The sequence below is a fragment of the Carassius carassius genome, chromosome 28 (genome assembly GCF_963082965.1).
Source record: "Carassius carassius chromosome 28, fCarCar2.1, whole genome shotgun sequence".
Taxonomy (NCBI): Eukaryota; Metazoa; Chordata; class Actinopteri; order Cypriniformes; family Cyprinidae; genus Carassius; species Carassius carassius.
Genome location: NC_081782.1, coordinates 28,897,308 through 28,916,899, shown reverse-complemented (window position 1 = coordinate 28,916,899; position 19,592 = coordinate 28,897,308). Strand labels below are relative to the sequence as shown.

Below are 19,592 nucleotides of genomic sequence, written 5' to 3'. Positions count from 1 at the left end.
ACTTTAGTGCTTCATCCTCTTTCAAACACTGTAAAAAGAAAACAACACAACCTAAATTACTGTCTGTTTTGGTGGCCGCAGTTTTTCTTCCCTGGTGCAGTTTCCTTCCCATCTTGAAATTCACACATAATTTTAAAATTTGTACGTTATGTCTCATAATATCCCTAGACAGTCAATTTGGCAGTCTATGGGACAGTCACAACCCTCTTGGTTTTCATCCAAAATATCATAAATTGTGTTCCGAAGACGAATTAATGTTTTACAGATTTGGAATGACATGGGGGTAAGTGATTAATGACAAAATAAATTTTTTTTGGGGGGGGTGGAGTATCCCTTTAATATAATCAGTAATCATTTTACTCACAAAAAAAAAATAGAGCATACAGTTTAGGGGGACAATTCGACAAATAATTATTTTTAAACATTATTTTAAACTTTTAAACTATTACTCAAACTTATTTGTTTGAAGCATTACAAAATGGAAGCACACAATTAAACACATTAATAAACTCTCTATAATGTCTCTCTCTCACACACAGACACACACATATTCACCCACAAAATATTTAGTCACTTGATTATAAGTCTGAGTCATCTAAGGTTTAATTTTAATTAAATTTTATTATATCTAAACTGTGATTAGCACACAAAACTGACAAGCACTTTCTTTCTTTCTTTCTTTTGGTAGTCAATTAAAAATACCACTTTTCTTATTAAGCACAGAAACCTCAAAAGCCAAGCATATTCTTTTATTCTTTAAACTTGCCTTGATTATCAGTTGTGTAATTTCACTTTTGAACTTGATCAGTGTGTCCGTTTAGTGTCATGTGTTGTATATCACACATAGTTCTTTATGGCATAGCTGCTGTGGGTGTCAGTCTTTGTTAAGGTGTATCTCGGTGAGTAGTTGTGCCGCTCTGGTGGGCAGCTGGTGCAGAGAACCGCCCCACCGACGAACAGAAAGCCCGCAGTGACCCAGCCCACATAAAGCGCCGCCCCCATCTCCCTCTTCAGCGCTTCATGGACGATGGGATTGTGGAAGTCTCTGATGATGGAGTCGGCCGTCCAGGACACGGGCACCACTGCGGTCAGTCCAGAAAGCATGAAGGTGATCCCAGAAACCACCACGATCCGTGCTTTGGCTCGTGGGTTACTGAGGCAGTTTGTGCAGTCAGCCCCCACCACATAGATGAGGAAAGCCAAGCAGGCCAGAGCCATGGAGGTCACGATCAGCCCACGAGAAGCCTGCAGGGAAGGATCCAAATCCAGCAGCGCGTCATAGAGTTTACACTGCATCTGACCGATGCGCTCGTACACACACGTCATCCACAGGCCCTCCCAGAAGACCTGAGCCACCACAATGTTTGTGCCGATGAAGGCCGTCACCTTCCACATGGGCAGAGCACAGATGATGATGGTTCCTGCAAAGCCGATCATTGAAAGAGTGATTCCCAAGACCTGCAGAGCCATGGAGGGGCTGAGGAGGACAGAGAACAACCATTAGGAAATTGTTGTTTTATTTCTGAGCTTATTTACAGTGCTTTTAATAATGAAATAGATGTGATTTAGTTGCAGCAAAACAAAGAAATATATTTCCTCATATATATATGAATGATCAATGTATTAAATGACATAACGGTATATTAGAAATTATACAGAATAATATAGTTTGTAAATGCATTACAGTATATTGAATAATACACAAGGAATTGCCGCTTTCATATATCTAAAAATAGGTGACAATTTACTTATACACGGTTTCATCGGGCGGACACACCTGGCCCTAAGTTAACTTCCGGTCTGTGTTTGTTTATCAGTCTGGCTATAGCGCCGTCTACTAAAGCAGTTAAAGTTAAGGTGATGAGTAGACTGAAGTTCATGTTGAATTAATGCCATTTTGGCTATTTTTTTGAGTGTGGTTGTGCTGTGGGATGTGTTTGCCATACATTTATTTATCTGTGACAATCACAATATCAGTTCTTATATCACTGTATTTCTGCTGGCAGAGAATGTATTTGCATTTTCAGTAAGTATGATTCACACAGTAAACATATTTTGCTTGTTATCAAAAATAATCTACTCTTGAGGAACTACTTAGCTGTTGTTATTGATTCTATTTAGAAGTCTACCAAAAGTCAGGGCCACAAAAACGTGCATATAATATAAAATATGCTTTATAATATATAGATCTACATGTGATAAGATATAGTACTGCATGTGTAAAAATATATTAAGCATATATTCACTCGTGCAGTATACACACATACTATATGTTTCTTATTTTTAACAATCACTTAAGATATACACATAAACAAACACATACTGAACTCTTCTTTAGCAGGCTATCACGTTGCTGAAAATTGCACAGCCATAGATTTTTATTTATTTATTTGTTTTTTTTAAATAAAGTAGCATGTATTTTAATGTTGTTTGGCCAATCGTCTTCCTGAACAGACTCTGCTCTTCTGCACAAACTCACACGCACCAGAAACACTTTTAACATTTCAGAATCATACAACATTAAACAGATCTCCCCCTATATTAATACTAAGCAAAAACACGACATAACACTTAATTTTAATTTAAATGTATAAATATTTTTACTCTCCTTTAACCGTCAGAACCAAAGCATGCTGGGAACTAATGTGTGTAGGTGTCTATGTACATTCACATTTATATGGGAACATCTATGTGCAATACATACTCAATAAAGGATCACACAATTAATATTTATTTTTGTCTCCATTTCTTAATATATTAGAATGTTTCAATATATATAGCCATAGTCAAGGCATATATTGATAAGCACTAGTTTCCAATATATGGAAAATATATATATTGTATTATATTTTGCAGTTTATTCCCATATAGTTTTGTTCTGTAAGGGCTAGCATATGAATGGCTTTTTCTTGATGGGGGCAGAATCAAACTATGGGTGATGTTTAATTGGAATTGGTTCAACTGAGACATTTGTGTTTGGAGCGTGAATGAAACCGATACTGACTGAGGAGCAAATTTCTCAACACAGAGCTGGAGAGGTGCTTGTCATGCTTTTATTTCTCTCTTTGACATCATTAGTTTACATCTCTGAGAATGCAATGCATGTGCTCCGATATAAAAGAATATGCATGTGCTTCACTTCACAAAATACATGACATTTCCTTGAAGAGGTTATCTGAAATAACTCAGTGACTCGAGACTGCTGAGGAGTGAGAATAAGAAAATGAACAAATGATGCTTTCATTGTAAGCAAGGCCAGGTTGTTTGTGTATTTAAACCTGAGTACAGTGTAATATGAGCCTTTAAGGAAGGCTATGTGGGAGAACTGGTTTTCAGTTTAACTGAGTAACTAAACTGAACTCTTGTTTATATGAACAATGAATTCAGATGTGTCAGACATAGAAAGAAGCACTTACGTCACATTACCAATTACTTTTGTAACTCTTTGTACAGGTGAAGGAACAGGCAGCAGACGGAATATACATCATGATGTCATCATAATTAACTACTGTAACCTAAACCCACTGTAAAAATGGCTGTAGTGTAATAGAAACTGTTAAAATAAACATCTTGTTCTGAAAGTGCATGTGGTTTCTTCGACTGACTAATGCTATCAGTAGGTTTTCTTGAACAGCAGGTTCTTCTAGTGCTGTGTACTTTGTGTTCCAATCCTCCTACTCAGAAAACCCAATTAGATTGAACACAGAAAAGCAAAGTACTACAAATTAAAACAAATAATACTTAGCAATAAAATGAAGTGAAATAAAATAAAAACACCAAAAATGATTTAAGAAGCATGTTTCATTCAAATAAAACACACAAAAATGACTTAAAACAGCCCATCAGCAAAACATTCCACAGCAAATAACTTATCCACCATGTACTGATACAGATACATAATCTTTGACCAAATTACATCTTCCACTGGGAGCTCTTTCATCACTGAGCAGCATTAATTTAAGTTAATTTTTTTGTCAGTAAATTCAGTCTCACTAAAACATATATATATAGCCTCTTTTGTGTATTTTTTAAATATAAAAAAATATGAGTATGTATTTTTAAATGCATTTCAAAATATATTCTGGTCTCCAAATTTTCAATACATTCAAAAATGCATTCACATTTCACATTTGACAAAAATTTGGTGTCTATAACACATATTGTAAACATACCGTATATTTGATCCATTTTATAAAAAAAATAAATCTAGCTTTGATTTATATTTAGGTGTAAGAAGGTTGAAACAAAATATATTTTCAACATATTAAATAAATTTTATTTAATAAATAAATCTTTATTTATTAAAGATTTATAAGGAGGAGTTGGAGAGCGTGAGACTTGTGCTGTGTGCATGGTTCGGAAGAGCATCATCCCCTCTGGAAGGCTTAAAGACAAATGTGGAGAAGTTTTTCTCTTTTGGTGTGCAAGAACTGCAAATTAGCCCCCCTCCCAGCACCAGGAGCAGCTCTGCGGCCCAGCCGAGGTACAGAGAAGCCCCCAGCTCCCTGCGCTGAACATCAAGAAACAGGGGATTATAGAAGTCGTTCACCATAATGACAACAGCCCAGGACACAGTGATAAGACAAAGAACTCCAGAGATCATCAGAAGCACGCCAGCAACAACGGATGCTTTCACTTTTGAAGTGAAGTGACATTCAGCCAAGTATGGTGACCCATACTCAGAATTTGTGCTCTGCATTTAACCCATCCGAAATGCACACACACAGAGCAGTGAACACACACACACACTGTGAACACACACCCAGAGCAGTGGGCAGCCATTTTCCTCGTTCCTCAGCTATAAAGTTGGTACATTTCCCTGAGATGAGTGCCACAAGAATCCCAGCGATGCCCACCAGGATAGAAAACACCACCAGGACACGAGCAGCCTTCAGATCCAACATGTCCTCCGACCAATATGCCCATTTATGTCATTTGACCAAATCCAATCAGAGCGCCCCTATCTGCAACAGGACACTTTCATAATAGTGCTTTGTACTTTTTTCTCTACACCATAATTTGGATTTCATACAGCTCAGTTGGTAGAAAATAATGTTATATGACAATATACGATTATGGGTTCAGTAACAGAGAATGCACGTGCTTATAAAATGTAAATCACAATTTTGCATGATTTTTCTGAAGGTATAGGGCGAGGTTAGGTGTGATCGAATTGGACCATGCAAAAAGTCCACAAATTGCATTTAAATAAACACACGTTTTGATTGATAATTTCGGAGCCCCGCACATGACATGCAAGAAAAAATAAATAAATTGTGTGCACGATTTACTAATTCGTTCCCTCAATGTACTAAAACGTGCACACAATTACTATTGCATTCCCTCTATTTACTATTGCGTTCACTCGATTTGCTAAATCGTGCGCTCAATTTCTAAATCGAGTGAATGAAATAGTAAATCCAGGGAATGCAATAGTAATCGTGTGCACGTTTGAGTACATTGAGGGAATGAATTAGTAAATCGCGCACATGATTTAGCCTAATATTTTTTCCTGCATGTCATGTGCGGGGCCCCGTAGGTAATGACAGTCGTACGTCATTTCATGATGCACAGACACAACACAACTCAACATATCATTATATTTACACCCGCTAGAGGGCACTTAACTTTAAAACTTAAATATAGGTCGTAATACGATGCTTGCACGAACCGATAGGGTCGTTTTTTTTGTTGGAGGACAATCTGTTCAAATCGGGTCTCAACGCCAGCATTGAGTCGTATATTCAGAAAAATACATGCTAGTCCAAATGAGAATCTGTACAAACTGAGGCAAAGTGGTTTTTTGAGATTCTATGCATTTCTGACAATAAAGGGCTTTTTAAATATATGAGAGATCAGTTTATGGTCAATTCCTAAAGGGAGGACTTTTGTTTAATCAAACTTTTTTAGAAGCAAATTGAAAGCTTTCTACAGTTTGGATTCTGTGTTTCGATATTCACCCAGGTCCACATGAAGAACAGTATTTAATGTTAACACAGAAATGTCTCACAAAAGTATGTGACCAATGCCTTTGCTATCATCACCGCTGACATCTTGTCTAACCGGTTTGGGAGGATCAGCAAGGAAGTTTCAGCAAAACAACTTCACAGTGTTTTGGTTGGCACAGAGATTCTGTGTTTTCTATTTCCATTTAAATGTTAAAAGTGTTCAAACATCCTGCATTTATGAAATATTTATATTCTGTGCTAACCTATTTTTTTTTTTGCTTGAACTTTTTCTAATTTACTGAAATTGCACATTAATCTCAGGGATGGATTTAATGTTGGCATGCCCTCATTTCAAAAGGGCCCATCATAAACACATTCAACTGTTTATACCTTTATGACCCATCACATTGTATTGACACAGACACATAATCTGAATTTGATCAAATTCTGATTAATAACATAATATTCTTCTACATGCACTGAAAACACGGCCATTGCCTTTTCCAGGAAGGCTGAAAGAAAGTGTGGTCCTCCTCTTTTAGCCTCTTCATGTGGATCTAGTTAATTTACTCTTTGATTTATGTTGAATTAGCCTTTTTTTAAAAAATCATTTTAATCCACTACTGACTGGTCTTTCACCACTGAGCAGCATAATTGTATTTTTTGGCAGTTGTTTCAAAAAAAGTTATAGAGTATGTGTTTAAAAATGCAGTCAATGAGCAGATATTAGTGAAGAAACAATTGTTTAGTAGGTCTAATTTTCACTAAATTTCTTTGAATGAAGTGGACACAGCCTAAATATGCATGATTGTTGTTTATTATAATTTTTTTTTCACAGCAAAATAGAGATTTGTTTAACAACACTGCTAAAACCGGTTTTAAAGGAGTTCTTCTCTAACATCTCTGTCACTATTTTCAACAGTTTTTGCAAAATCTATAATGTTTTCTTTGATGTGAGAAAATTCAGTACTGTCAAAATATTATTATGAAATTAAGCCAATGCAGTATTAATAAATTGATTTACAGAAGCACTAATTTTAATAAACAAAAGTAAGACAAATTTACTGATTAAGACATCTTTGCACAAAAAAAACTTATTTATGTTAGATAAATGTAGATGGTTATTGCACATTTTATAAAACCATGGCCTTTGTAATTGATTAACAGTCAGATACCCATAATGATTAATGGAACTATTCATATTGTCATATTGAACATAAAAATACATAAAACAAAAACGAGAACAGCTTGTTTCTATAATAAAATAAAAAAAAATAAAAAAAAATAAAAAAAACAGTTTCAGATCTCCGTAGCTTCACTGAGTTAGATTCCTCTCATCACATTATAAATGCATACTTTCTCATTCAGTGATCTGTAGAATCACAGCACAAAGTCTCAGTAAATAAACTACGCCATATCAGAGACTGTCCTTCCTTCGTTTCTCCTTGGGAAACAAAAACAGAGATGGGAAAAAATAGTTTTTTGTAAGTAAAAAGGTCTTTGCATGCTTGATTACTTTCAGACGTAGGCTCTGCTGGTGGCAGTGGACCGTGGCTGAGAGTACTTGATGTTGTATTTTTCCTCTTTAGGTGGGCAGGAGCTGCACAGAATACCTCCTCCAAGGAGCAGCAGTGCAGCCGCACCGAATCCGATATAGAGAGAAGGCCCGAGCTCCCTTCTTTGGCCATCTATGAGGATGGGATTGTAGAAATCCCTGACGATGCTGTTAGCTGACCAGCAGACGGGGACCAGGACCAGCACTCCAGCGACGATGAAGATCACACCACTGGCAATAGCCACCTTTGCCTTGCTGTCGTCCCTCTCAACAAAGTTGGTGCATTTTCCACCGGCAATCCCCAGGATGAGCCCAAAGAGGCAGATAATGATGGCGATGATCAGAAGCGCCCGAGCAGCCTGCAGGTCCTGAGGTAAAGCCAGGAGTGAGTCATAGATCTTGCACTGCATCTGTCCTGTGCTCTGGACTACACAGTTCATCCACAAGCCCTCCCAGATGATCTGTGCTGTCACAATGTTGGCTCCAATGAACGCAGACATCTTCCACATAGGAAGGGCACAAATAATAATCGCTCCCAAGAAACCGATAATGGCCAGGGACAGGCCTAGAATCTGTCGACACATAGACACCATTTTTCTCTCGTTTGTTCAGCTTCGTTGGATGGAAAGTGTTTGCTCCTCTGTTAATCGTAGTACTGACTTCTGATCTTAGCTTTCAGATTTTTAAGATTGTCTGAGAAGGGAGGAGTCCTGGTCAGATGACCCTGAAACCGGGTTAAGGTAAATTTTCAAGCCCGACCAGATTCCCCAGCAAGGAATGATGGTTTCGGTGAGAAGGGCATCAACGAGCAACAATAAAGCGTCACACAAACACAAAGAAACCAATACATCAACCAAAAGGATTGGGTAGTTATCACACAAACTTTTGAGACTCAAAACAAAACAATTGAAGCTAAAAATAAAGCTAAGCGATATTATCATATTTTCATTTTTGGTCATTTTTATTTTGTGTTTTAATATTTAAGCATTTTTGTCTATTTGACAGCTAAAGTCAATTTCAAGCTCATTTTTCAGTTAATGAAGGATTAATATAAAAATGAAATTCTGAGATAATTTATAATAATAGTATATTTATTGACATAGTACTTGAAAATTTCATATACTCTGTTGAAACATACATATATACATCATTAGCGTTAAATCATATCTACCAGTAGAACAACTTAAATGAGAGGAGAAAAGAGTACAAACAAGATTTTCCAAATCAGATCTAGCAAAGAATGAGACACTGCAAGTACGTCATACATACATTTACACATTTTATTTAAGCAAACACTGAATTAAGTAAAGATTACATTAAAAAAATGTTACAGAAAGTGTCAGTTCCAATTATTGTCCATTAGCTAAAGATATTGTCCTGGAACAGGTGAGTAAGTTGGGGCCGGATAAGCTTTGTTAGGAACATAAGCTCCAGTATATACAGCACTCGGGGCGTATGTTTTGGCAGGCATATAAGATCCAGGAGGCCCATACATAGGTCCTTGGTAGGGGTACATGCCTGGATAATTTGGATACATATCTTCATTCGGTGGGCAGGAAGTACACAGAATGATCCCTCCAAATAGAAGAAACCCTGAGGCGCCCCAGCCAATGTATATGGATGCCCCAAGCTCCCTCTTTTGGGTCTCGATTGTGAGAACGCTCTGGAAATCTGAGATGGTGTAGGCTGAGGACCAGCAGACAGGAATGAGACAGACGACTCCAGCTATAATACACAGGATGCCACCAAGAATCACCACTTTGGCCATGGAGGACTCTTTCTTCAGACAGCTGGTGCACTGGCCTCCCACAAACGTCAAGAGCATCCCAACAAAGCCGATCACTATTGCGATGACGGTCAGCGCACGTGCCGCTTGCAAGTCCTGGGTCAGTCGCATGATTGAGTCTTGGACTTTACACTGCATCTGTCCTGTGCTCTGGACCACACAGTTCATCCACAAGCCGTCCCAGACGATCTGGCCCGTGACGATGTTGGCACCGATGTACGAAGTGACGCGCCACATGGGAATGCCACAGCAGACACATATGCCAATGAATCCAATGAAGCACAGGACCTGTCCGGAAACCTCTTTAGCAATCCTCCCCATGTTGAAGCTGCTGGTGCTGTCAAACTCAAACGCAGCTCTTGGTTTGGTCTTATCCCATAAGTGTCTGGAAAACAAGCAGGAAGTAATGGCCTGTTTGATTAAGACACAGATCCTCACTGGGAGGAGTTTTGTGGTTATTCCTGCTGAACAAGATTCCAAAGAAAGATTCTTTGTATATGCAGCCTGCTCAGTACTTTCCATGGAAATGTGACAGATCTGGTTTGGATAGTCTATAGTTGTTATAGATGATGTTATTTTTGAACAAATATTTGAAGATTCTCACAGATGAGTGCAACATGTTTCAAGTTAATGAAATGCTAAAAAAATATAGATTATTAAGTACATATGATTTATGTTATCAGATGCAGTAACAGAAATGTAGTACTGTGCTCAATGTAGAAATATTGTCACTGTCTATATATATATTGTCACCGCCTTCAACTGGTGTGCCCGTCTTCTGTGAGTGTTGTGTTTGTTTGGTGCCATGTGCTTTGTCCTGTCTCTTTTCTTGCCCCGCCTATCTGGTTACCTCATCATTGTTTTAGTTGCTACACCTGTGTTTCTCCCTTGCTCCCGGACTCATTTGCCTTCACTCCTCACAGCTGTGTCACCCACTCACAAATTCACTCTACACACCTGGTTCACTCTGCACACCTGTTCACATACTCACACACACAGCTGTTCCCCATTTGTATATATATATATATATATATAGTGCTTTAAGTGGGCCGGTACGCACCGGTACTCAGTACCGCCACTTCCAAATATAGCTCTTGAGCGTATCGCCACCTTTCCGTGCGCCCAGAACGTGTTTTTCATTTGGACATCTGTTTTAATAGAGGTTTTCATCTTTTGCCTGCCCTGCCGCTTTTCAGAGCGCCCTTCACAATGCACGCTTCCTAATTTGTCCCACCGAGAGCAGAGACTACATTACCCATACACCCTTGAGTTTTGCAAGTGAAAAGCGCATGCGTCGATTTTTCCGCTGTCAGTAAAAACTCAACATGGCCGGAGAGAGTGTGTGAAATGCGCAAGTCAACTCAGTATAAATTCAAATACAATGAACAACACAATATGCTCTCCTGGCATCAGACTCTGAGGACTAAAACAACACGAGCCTGCATGATATCGCTGCAGGTCAGACGCAAGCTAATGAAGTAATGCAGTAGCTCTTTCAGGTAGGGTGACCAGACGTCCCGAAAAATTATAAAAATTATTAAATCTAAACTGTTGTCCCGAATCCCGAACCTGGCCCTAATTGTCCCGAAAATTATACTAAAGCAGTCATTGTATTTTTTTTTTTTTCAATGACATTTGAGTTCATGATTTTAATGTTGTTGTTTCTTGTGGCAGACTAAAGAGTAATGACAGACGGTTGATCTTTGAATAAAAATGTGTTTAGTTAAGGTTTGAAATTCATTATATTTTATTACAGGCTACGAAGTCTAATATCATAAGCCCCCCATCCCGTCACCCAAGACCGCAGACACCCCCCTTATCCACCCCCCCGTCTCGAATTTAAGCCAATCTCATCTGGTCACCCTATTCTAAGGGTATTTTTTCAAAATCCTTTTGCACATTTGATTTATGTTCAGTAGCTCTTTCTAGCTCAAGCAAATCCACAAACTAATAAAAGGATTTATTATTATTTATAAGGTCGTCTGTTGACTGCTGTAAATAAAACCCCTTCAATATAGTTGTTGTTACCTCAGGGGATGAGGGGAGTCATCAAAAAAAAAAAAAAAACTATATATATAGGCTATGATAGAATACCGGCACCTCTTTTGGGCTACTTAAAGCACTGTACATATATATATATATATATATATATATACGCATACATTTTTATACTTTTAAACACAAATGCTTAGCTTGGACTATTTCTCGCTGCTTCTTCATGCATTGCGTAATCATGTCGGAAAGTTCACACGTGGTTTGTTCTTCATCTGTTTACTTGGTTCAAAAAGGTAGGGTAGGGCGAAGAACTCCATTTAATTTTCTATGTACTCCAACTTCAAAATCATCCTACAATGTTGTTTTACCTTTTTTGTAATGGGCATTTGACTTTCTTCGCATGCTTGCATTGTAAACACTGGGTCAGTACTTCTGCTCAATCTAGCAGGGCCTTGTCATTTCTAGGCTGGACTACTGAAATGCTCTTCTGGCTGGACTTCCATCAAGCACAATCAAACCTCTAAAATTAATTCAGAATGAAGCGGCATGGCTGGTCTTCAACAAGCCCAAAAGAGCCCATGTTACACCTCTCTTTATCTCCTTGCACTGGCTACCGGTTGCGGCTTGCTTCAAGTTCAAGACATTGATGCTTGCATATAAAACAACCACAGGCTCTAAAGAGGCTAATATGCTAAAACAGAACCAAGAGAGAAATATTCTGATGCTTTGATCACTAGAGATTAGATTTTACCATACCATTTAAATATTTAACCATGTCTTTCTCATTTATTTATGAAATAATAAAAACATTCTGCTGTTGATTATGGAAGCCCGTTCCCACCACTGAATTAAAAAATAAAACAAGGTAATTGTGACTTTTTATCTCACATTTCTGAGTAAAAAAGTTCTTATCTTGCAATTCTGACTTTATAACACACAATTGTCAGTTTATATTTCACAATTCTTTTTTTTCTTAGAATTGTAAGTTATAAAGTCAAAATTGTGAGTTATAAAGTCAGAATTATGAGACATAAACTCGCAATTCTGAGAAAAAAAAGTCAGAATTGTGCGATAAAAAGTCCAGTTACCTTGTTTATTTATTATTTAGTGGTGAAAATGGGCTTCTATAATAAATTGCACATTTGCACGTACACAATTGTGTTTATTGATATTTTCATTTTTCTCTATATTTTTATTACTATAGTGTTATTTATAATTTATTGTCTAGACTCTCTATTATTAGTGTTTTTTATAACCTTAAATTCTATGTATGTCTGCACTATGCTTGTATTTTCTGTACTTTAAACTCCTGACACCATTACAAGTTATTGTGTGTAAACACACATGACAATAAAGCGCTTTCTGATTCTGACTCTGAATTAATACCATACATCAGTCAGACAAATTAGGATCCTTTGTTGTTATTTTATTGAAATACATAATACACCTGATAAATTAGAGGATAATTGTTGATAATTGTAATTGTATAAAGGTATCATTGTTCACCAGTGCTGGGAAGTAAGTAACTGATTAATTTTTGATTATGTAATTCAGATTCCAAATAATTAAGTACTAGTAACTAGATTAGATTACATATTAAAATACTCATAATCAGACTACATAGTTTTTTTATTGATGACGTGATTGCATATTTTTCACAGAATAGCAATTGGCTATTTACAATTCATTGAATCTCCCTAATTCTACTTTTTCATCTTATAAATGTTCTTTCTAAATTAGCCTTCCATTTAGAATATAATATACAGAAATACATTGCAGTTTTGTGGACATTCACAGAAATACCAGTCATGTGGATATAATTATACAAAAAACTGAGAGGCCACACAGCATTTCATCAATGCATGGATTTACAAAAAAAAAAAAAAGAAAATGAAAAAGTGTTTAAGTGTTTTCTCAACATTTCAGCATTGCATCGGCTACTGATGAACACATTCATGTTTATTTGACTTCTCACTCAATGAATTAACCGTGTGCTACTATGACTTTGGAAGGCTTTTGTCTTTAAACAAAATACACAAATTCATGTTATTTCTTATTTGCATATAGTTGGGTTTATATTACGTACAATTTTGAAACAGTGACAATTTGTATGTAATCTACTCAACTGTTATACACATTTTAAATAAATAAACAATCTGCATTTATAATTCCACTTTAAAAGCTGTAATATATACATTAATCTTTTATCCTAAGCCACCTGCATTGCACTGAAGGAATACACTTTACCAGTTCAAGCTTTCCCAGAGAATTGAACCCATGATGTTTCTAGTACATCGCTCTGTTTGAGCGACTGAATTGCCAACATGAAAAGAATTTATCTAACGGAAAGTATTAAATTATACATGTAGAGGCATAAATATTATCATAACATGTAATCTCTATTACGAAGATATGTATTCTTAGTTATTTGTGTTTTTGTGAAGAGGAAGACTGAAAATGTTATGCTATTACATGTAAAAAAAACTGTCTCTCGAGTAGTTCTACAGATGAATTGCCGACATACGGTGATGATTTAGATCACTTAAGTGAGTTTTAAGGCCAGTTCTATGGGTTCTGCGTCTCAGACAAACTCTCTCGGAGCAGAATTGGACCTCACAGCGGAGAACTTGGGGTTGTAGATGCGTTCATGCTTCTGTGGGCAGTTCCAGCAAAGTATTCCTCCTCCCAGTAAAAGCAAGCCAGCCGATCCCCAGCCGACATACAGAGCTGCACCCAGCTCTCTCCGCTGGGCCTCCACCATAATGGGGTTGTAGAAGTTCTGTATGATGGTGTGTGCTGCCCACGACACTGGGATCAGACAGAGAACCCCAGAGATTATTAGGAGAATGCCTGCAACGATGCACGCCTTTGCTTTGGACCCTTGGTCCTCAATGCAATTGGTGCACTTCCCACCGGCCAAAGAAATTATGATCCCAAAGAGTCCATTCAAAATGGAGATGATGATCATGGCTCGGCCCGCTTGGAGATCAGAGCTGAGCGCCAGCATGGAGTCGTAGACTTTACACTGCATCTGTCCAGTGCTCTGCACCACACAGTTCATCCACATGCCCTCCCAGATGACCTGTGCTGTGACGATGTTGGCCCCAACGAACGCAGACACCTTCCACTGGGGCAAAGCGCACACGATAATGACCCCCAGCCAACCCAGCATGGCTGTGGATATGCCCATAATCTGGAGTCCTTGGGAAACCATTTTTAAACCACAGCCTTTACAGTGATAAAGCAGCCAAAAGTGTGCAAACCAGAGACCTTTGCTATTTATAGGAAGGTTTGAAAAGGTGGAGTTTGGGTCTCCTGAGCTGATGATTTCTACCCAGAGCCCCTATGATTGCACATTTACACTATAAACACAAAACTAATGGCTTTCGAAGGTACAGCAACACTTCAAGGTCCTTCAAGGTCAGTTACCAAATAGCTTTTCAAAATGACCTTGCACTGACATAAAAGGCCCGGTGAAAAGATATGGTCTTTATATGGCTGGAAATATTTAATGTATGCTGTCTACACATTTTTATGGTATAGGTGCAGAAAAACATTACACAATTCTCTTATAAACCACACAAAAGGATCATTATAATCTTTATACTGATCAGCTGTGATCTATAATAACTGGAGGGAGATGTATGCTAGTGTTTTTTAGTAGCATACAGTAAACTGTACATCAGCAGGGAAACACTGATGAATCATACTGCAGTTCCCTCTTAAGGTAGATTTGTGTGTGTTTGTATGTGTAGACACAAAGATTAATAGCTACAAAACTCTTCTGGACATTTTCATAGTTTATTCACAGGTACAAACATGTTGGAGCTCTTTGAGCTTCAGTGTATTAAAAACCTTTACTTCTAAAACGTGAAGCGTAAAGAAGAAAAAAAAGTACGTTTGGGCCAGAATGCTGTCATCTGGTGATAGAAATAAGAATTACATGACTTCATGTTCAAGTAAAAATCATGTAATGACAATAATGTCCAGTAGATGGCTGAAGTAATCTATGCGTCCTCCCACAGCGCATGAATGAAAGATATTATACTAAGAACATTTGGATATTTGTATGTCAAAGTTTGAAATAAATATTATTTTTATTTATTTATTTTCAAATAATTTTGAGGTACATTTTTCTAGAATGCTAACAGTCATACACTACTCTAAGTGTGTGATCTTTTGCACTCCTCATATAGTTGACCCTTCCCATGAGTTCCCCTGGGACACCTCCCAAATCACTTGTTTATCAGATAATTATCAGAAACCCAACTCTTTCTAAACAAAGTGAGTACAAACTGAACTGTTTTGCTAGGTACTGACTTTTATCATTTAAAAATAATTCACATATCCATTTTTATCTGTGTGTAATGAAGCACGAGAACGAATAATGTGTGTTTGTAGAGAATTTATTTATTGAAATGCATATATTGAAATCTTTTGTAGCATAGCACAAATATCTGTCACAAAGCACAACAAGAGTAAATGTACACTTTGTATAATTCCTTACACCATATCTGAAAAGTGAATCCACAGAGTGTGAATCCAGCAAAAAAAAAAAGTATTTACAGTTCTCACACAATTTTTGGCAGTACGGTTCTGTTCAGCGCTGTGATCTGAATCTTTCTTTATATTTCACCATTATATCAAATGCTGGCAGCTAATTCAACCAGTGTAAAATTCACATGCATAGTCAACACAACAGGTCAAAAAGGATCAAAGTATGCAAATTAAAGTCACTATTTGGAGTACCCCTTGGTTCCTCTTCATACATAGCCTTTATTTCCTCCAGGCTGAGCTCTGTACTTAACGCTGTACTGATCTTTAGGAGGGCAGTTTGCACAAAGCAATGACCCACCAATAAGCAACAGCGCCGAAGCAGCCCATCCAATAAACAACGAAGCTCCCAACTCTTTCTTCTGTGCGCTGATGGTCAGAGGGCTGTAGAAGTCCCTTATAATTGTATTGGCCGTCCAGCAGACGGGAATCAAACACAGAACTCCAGCCACGATGAAGATGGCTCCCGAAATGATGCCGACTTTGGCCTTGGCGTGCTCGTCCTCGATGCAGTTGGTGCATTTCCCTCCAGCAGCCGCTAGCAGGATGCCAACGACACCCACCAGGATAGAGATGACAGTCAGGGCTCGAGCCGCCTGCAGATCTGAGCTGAGGGCCAGCATGGAGTCATACACCTTACACTGCATCTGACCTGTGCTCTGCACCACGCAGCTCATCCAGATCCCCTCCCAGGTTATTTGCGCAGTCACTATATTCTGTCCGATGAAAGCCGTGACGTGCCACATGGGGAGAATGCAAACCACGATCACCCCGATCCAGCCGATGATGGCCAGGGCTATGCCCAGCATCTGCAACCCTGCTGATACCATACTAGCACGCTGCTTTGCTTGTGTGTAAAAGAACTGTCTTCGGCCTCTAGAGCTGCTTTAGTGAACATGGGAGTAAATTGGGCCCTTTTATGTGAAGTGAAACAAGGAGGGGCCACACGACTCACTCTCAGGTGCACCGTCATCATGATTCGCCCCCTGGCTCTGGTGTCATTAATCAAGCAAATCCCAGGGACGAGCCTCAGCTCTTATTGCATTAGGGTGAATTTGTTTTTGCTAGCGGGACATTTTATGAATCACAATCTTTATAGTTAATCATAGTTTTTGTGGAAAATAACAGTAGCATGACTCATGTTTCAACAAGCAAACAGAGTATAGGAGTAATTCATAAATAAACTAGAAGCGAGGGGGACACAAATATAATATTGAAAATGGGCATCCATATAGGCACGTGAAGGGTTTTGAAAGATGAAGTAACATATCTGACTCAAGGGCAATAAAATAAATAAATAAATAAATAAAAATGATAAGATTTTGACAATTAGGTTTTCCCCTCTAATACACACATTCAAAAGACACTGAATATTAATTCACTGTATTGTCTCTTGTTGATAATTACAGATAAAGCTTTAACTTGGAAGATTTTTCATAACACACTTCATCTCTACTTAGAGATAATTATGCGACAACTGTACCGTTTTAATTATGGGTTTTAGTAAATTAGTCATTTTGAGCAAAGCGTTTCACATGCCACCCTTTAAATAATACTTCTCTAACACATTCAGTTTATACTCACAAAAAAAGACTTCAACAGTGAAAGCAGCCGCTTGAATAAGACTGGAAACTTCCTTTCTTTTCATATTTCATATTTCATGTTTTTTTTTTTTTTTTTTTAAACAGAAGTATTTTTTAAAGAGAGATATTAGATAAAAATAAAAACATGCAGTTGCTGACCTGGTTTCCAGTTTCCAGAGAAAGAGGTGCAATCTTTCCTAAAGCCACTGCAGCACTATATAGTAAAAAGAACTAAAATGTGTTCACTGTCCGAGGGTTTGCAGACATTTAGAGGCACACGGTGGACGGGACGAATCAATCCCAGGTGTTTACTGTGCAGAAGATAGAAAAAAAGAGGGACAGAGTAAGGGATACTGATTGTTTCATAAATGAAAGAAGGCTCTGTTTGATGGCCAGGAGGACAATAATGGCTCTGTTTTACATGGCAGCTCATTAAACTCCCCTTTGCAGGAGAAAGAGGATATGGTTCCACACACACACACACACACACACACACACACACACACACACACAGGTAAGGAATGTCTGCAATTAAGGACCCGAGGAAAGATGTTTGCCAAAGATTGCCTTCTCAGAGGGTCATTTTGAATTCTTTAAAAGCATATCTGAGGCTCTAGTAGAATCCAGTTTTTCAGTACAAACGTGGGAAGGGGTTGATTCAATTTAAATATAAAGACAACTACTTTGTACTTAAAACCAAGTAATCTGACATTAAAATATTATGTAGAGTAGTCATAATCGCATGACCGTAATGTAGGTAATATAGTGAATCATACTTTGTAGATTGTTCAAACATCAAAGCGCAAATTTAATTTAATTTTTTAGTTAATTTAATTGGGTTTGTCCTAACATTTGTTTCTGATCACATGAAAAGTTTCTACATGATTAAGGCTTTCAAACTCCGTGAGGCTTTTCTAAAAATAAAACATCTAAACATTTAGTTAACGTGGGGAACTTGCTGGTCTAGTTCTTAGGAAAATTAGTGCATGGGAAATATCAGACATGTGAAAAGATGTGAATTGTGACAAAACATCATACAATATGAGTTTTATAATATCATCAGAAAAGTCGACCTTTGACTCTTCAGTCAAAATTTTATTAAAATAAAAACAATAATGTCTTGAGATAAGAAACAAATACACAAATGCATTTTTTCTTCTAAAAATATATACTTCTACTTCCTGCAGTGAGTCATTTGTCCCACACTCTGTTGGCTCCGGTGTGAATACTAATGAAACTGTTAATAGTTTCTCCCCACACACTGACGGGGGAGAGGCAGCATGCGTGACGTCAGAGAGTTTCACCCCTGGGCTGTTGGGAAGGCAGACAGAGTTTCTATGGATGATCAACACTGTGATAGCGATCTAGAAGAATGAAAAGACTGATGACTGGACTCTGCTTTCTAATGATGAAGAATGACCACACAACACTGAGAGCACCTGATGCTTGACCCGGCCAGCTAATTACACACCACTGAGTTTCTAAACAATTAACATATAAGAAGAGAAGAAGAACAGTGGACTACACATCACAAAACAAAAGCTTTGATTTTTCTTTGATAAGAAGACTTTAGGAAGTGAATCTTCTCCACTTTCTGCAGCCATTTTTAAAATCTAAATCTAAATGAACAGAAGAACACAAATGTTTAAATTCAAATAAAGTACAAAAACTGATGGTCAATGGACAAATATGATATAGTGCAAACAGGGGTAAATGGAAAGTTAATGAATCATTTAAAATATTTCTTTCTTTCTTTCTTTAAAGCATTTTCCCAAAACATGGCCTTTTTAAAATCCTAAACAGACTTTTTAATCAATAGTTCAGAATCCTGTTAATTAGATCAGATACATCTTTGGGAGGCCTAAAGCACACAGAATGGTTTCCAAATGTTAAAACACTTTTTTTTCTCTCATGAGTATTTCTAGAAAATCTTTCTAAGAAAATTAACATCTTTCTAAATCCATAACTGTGTGCTTTTACTATTATCGCCTTTCCCACATATTTCAACAAATCAACATACAATTGTAACGCAGACTCTTTGAAAATATGTGATTCCATTAATTACATTTCTGTAAAACGTGAAATACATTGTTTCATTTACATTTCGCAGCACTTTTCTGACGACACATCCATATCATGCTCTATTAACAATATCAAGAGTTCTGTTTAAT

The 19,592-nt window shown here is 37.5% G+C and overlaps 3 protein-coding genes across 3 annotated transcripts; all 3 read right to left on the bottom strand.

The window, feature by feature from the left end:
- Positions 1-755: 755 nt before the first annotated feature.
- On the bottom strand, positions 756-17,737 carry LOC132108535 (claudin-4-like). Its single transcript, XM_059515233.1, has 2 exons — positions 17,581-17,737; positions 756-1,477 (listed from the first exon to the last, which is right to left on the bottom strand). Exon 2 carries the CDS (start codon positions 1,468-1,470, stop codon positions 838-840), a length of 633 nt encoding a protein of 210 aa, XP_059371216.1. The 5' UTR covers positions 1,471-1,477; positions 17,581-17,737; the 3' UTR covers positions 756-837.
- LOC132108268 (claudin-4-like) lies at positions 6,748-9,680 on the bottom strand. The gene is made up of 2 exons (XM_059514947.1): positions 9,104-9,680; positions 6,748-8,075 (listed from the first exon to the last, which is right to left on the bottom strand). The coding sequence occupies exons 1-2, from the start codon at positions 9,608-9,610 to the stop codon at positions 7,467-7,469; spliced, it is 1,116 nt and encodes a 371-aa protein (XP_059370930.1). The 5' UTR covers positions 9,611-9,680; the 3' UTR covers positions 6,748-7,466.
- Positions 13,223-16,745, bottom strand: LOC132108267 (claudin-4-like). The gene is made up of 2 exons (XM_059514946.1): positions 16,125-16,745; positions 13,223-14,458 (listed from the first exon to the last, which is right to left on the bottom strand). Exons 1-2 carry the CDS (start codon positions 16,666-16,668, stop codon positions 13,866-13,868), a joined length of 1,137 nt encoding a protein of 378 aa, XP_059370929.1. The 5' UTR covers positions 16,669-16,745; the 3' UTR covers positions 13,223-13,865.
- Positions 17,738-19,592: the final 1,855 nt, after the last annotated feature.

Bases quoted from the DNA above. Each gene is read 5' to 3' on its own strand.
- LOC132108535 (XM_059515233.1), bottom strand. From the start codon at position 1,470: ATGGCTCTGCAGGTCTTGGGAATCACTCTTTCAATGATCGGCTTTGCA.
- LOC132108267 (XM_059514946.1), bottom strand. From the start codon at position 16,668: ATGGTATCAGCAGGGTTGCAGATGCTGGGCATAGCCCTGGCCATCATC. The intron at 14,459-16,124 runs GTGCAAACTGCC...GCATATCCACAG, and splicing joins TATTGGTGGGTCATTGCTTT to CCATGCTGGGTTGGCTGGGG.
- LOC132108268 (XM_059514947.1), bottom strand. From the start codon at position 9,610: ATGGGGAGGATTGCTAAAGAGGTTTCCGGACAGGTCCTGTGCTTCATT. The intron at 8,076-9,103 runs GCCTCAGGGTTT...ATGTGTCGACAG, and splicing joins CCATATACATTGGCTGGGGC to ATTCTAGGCCTGTCCCTGGC.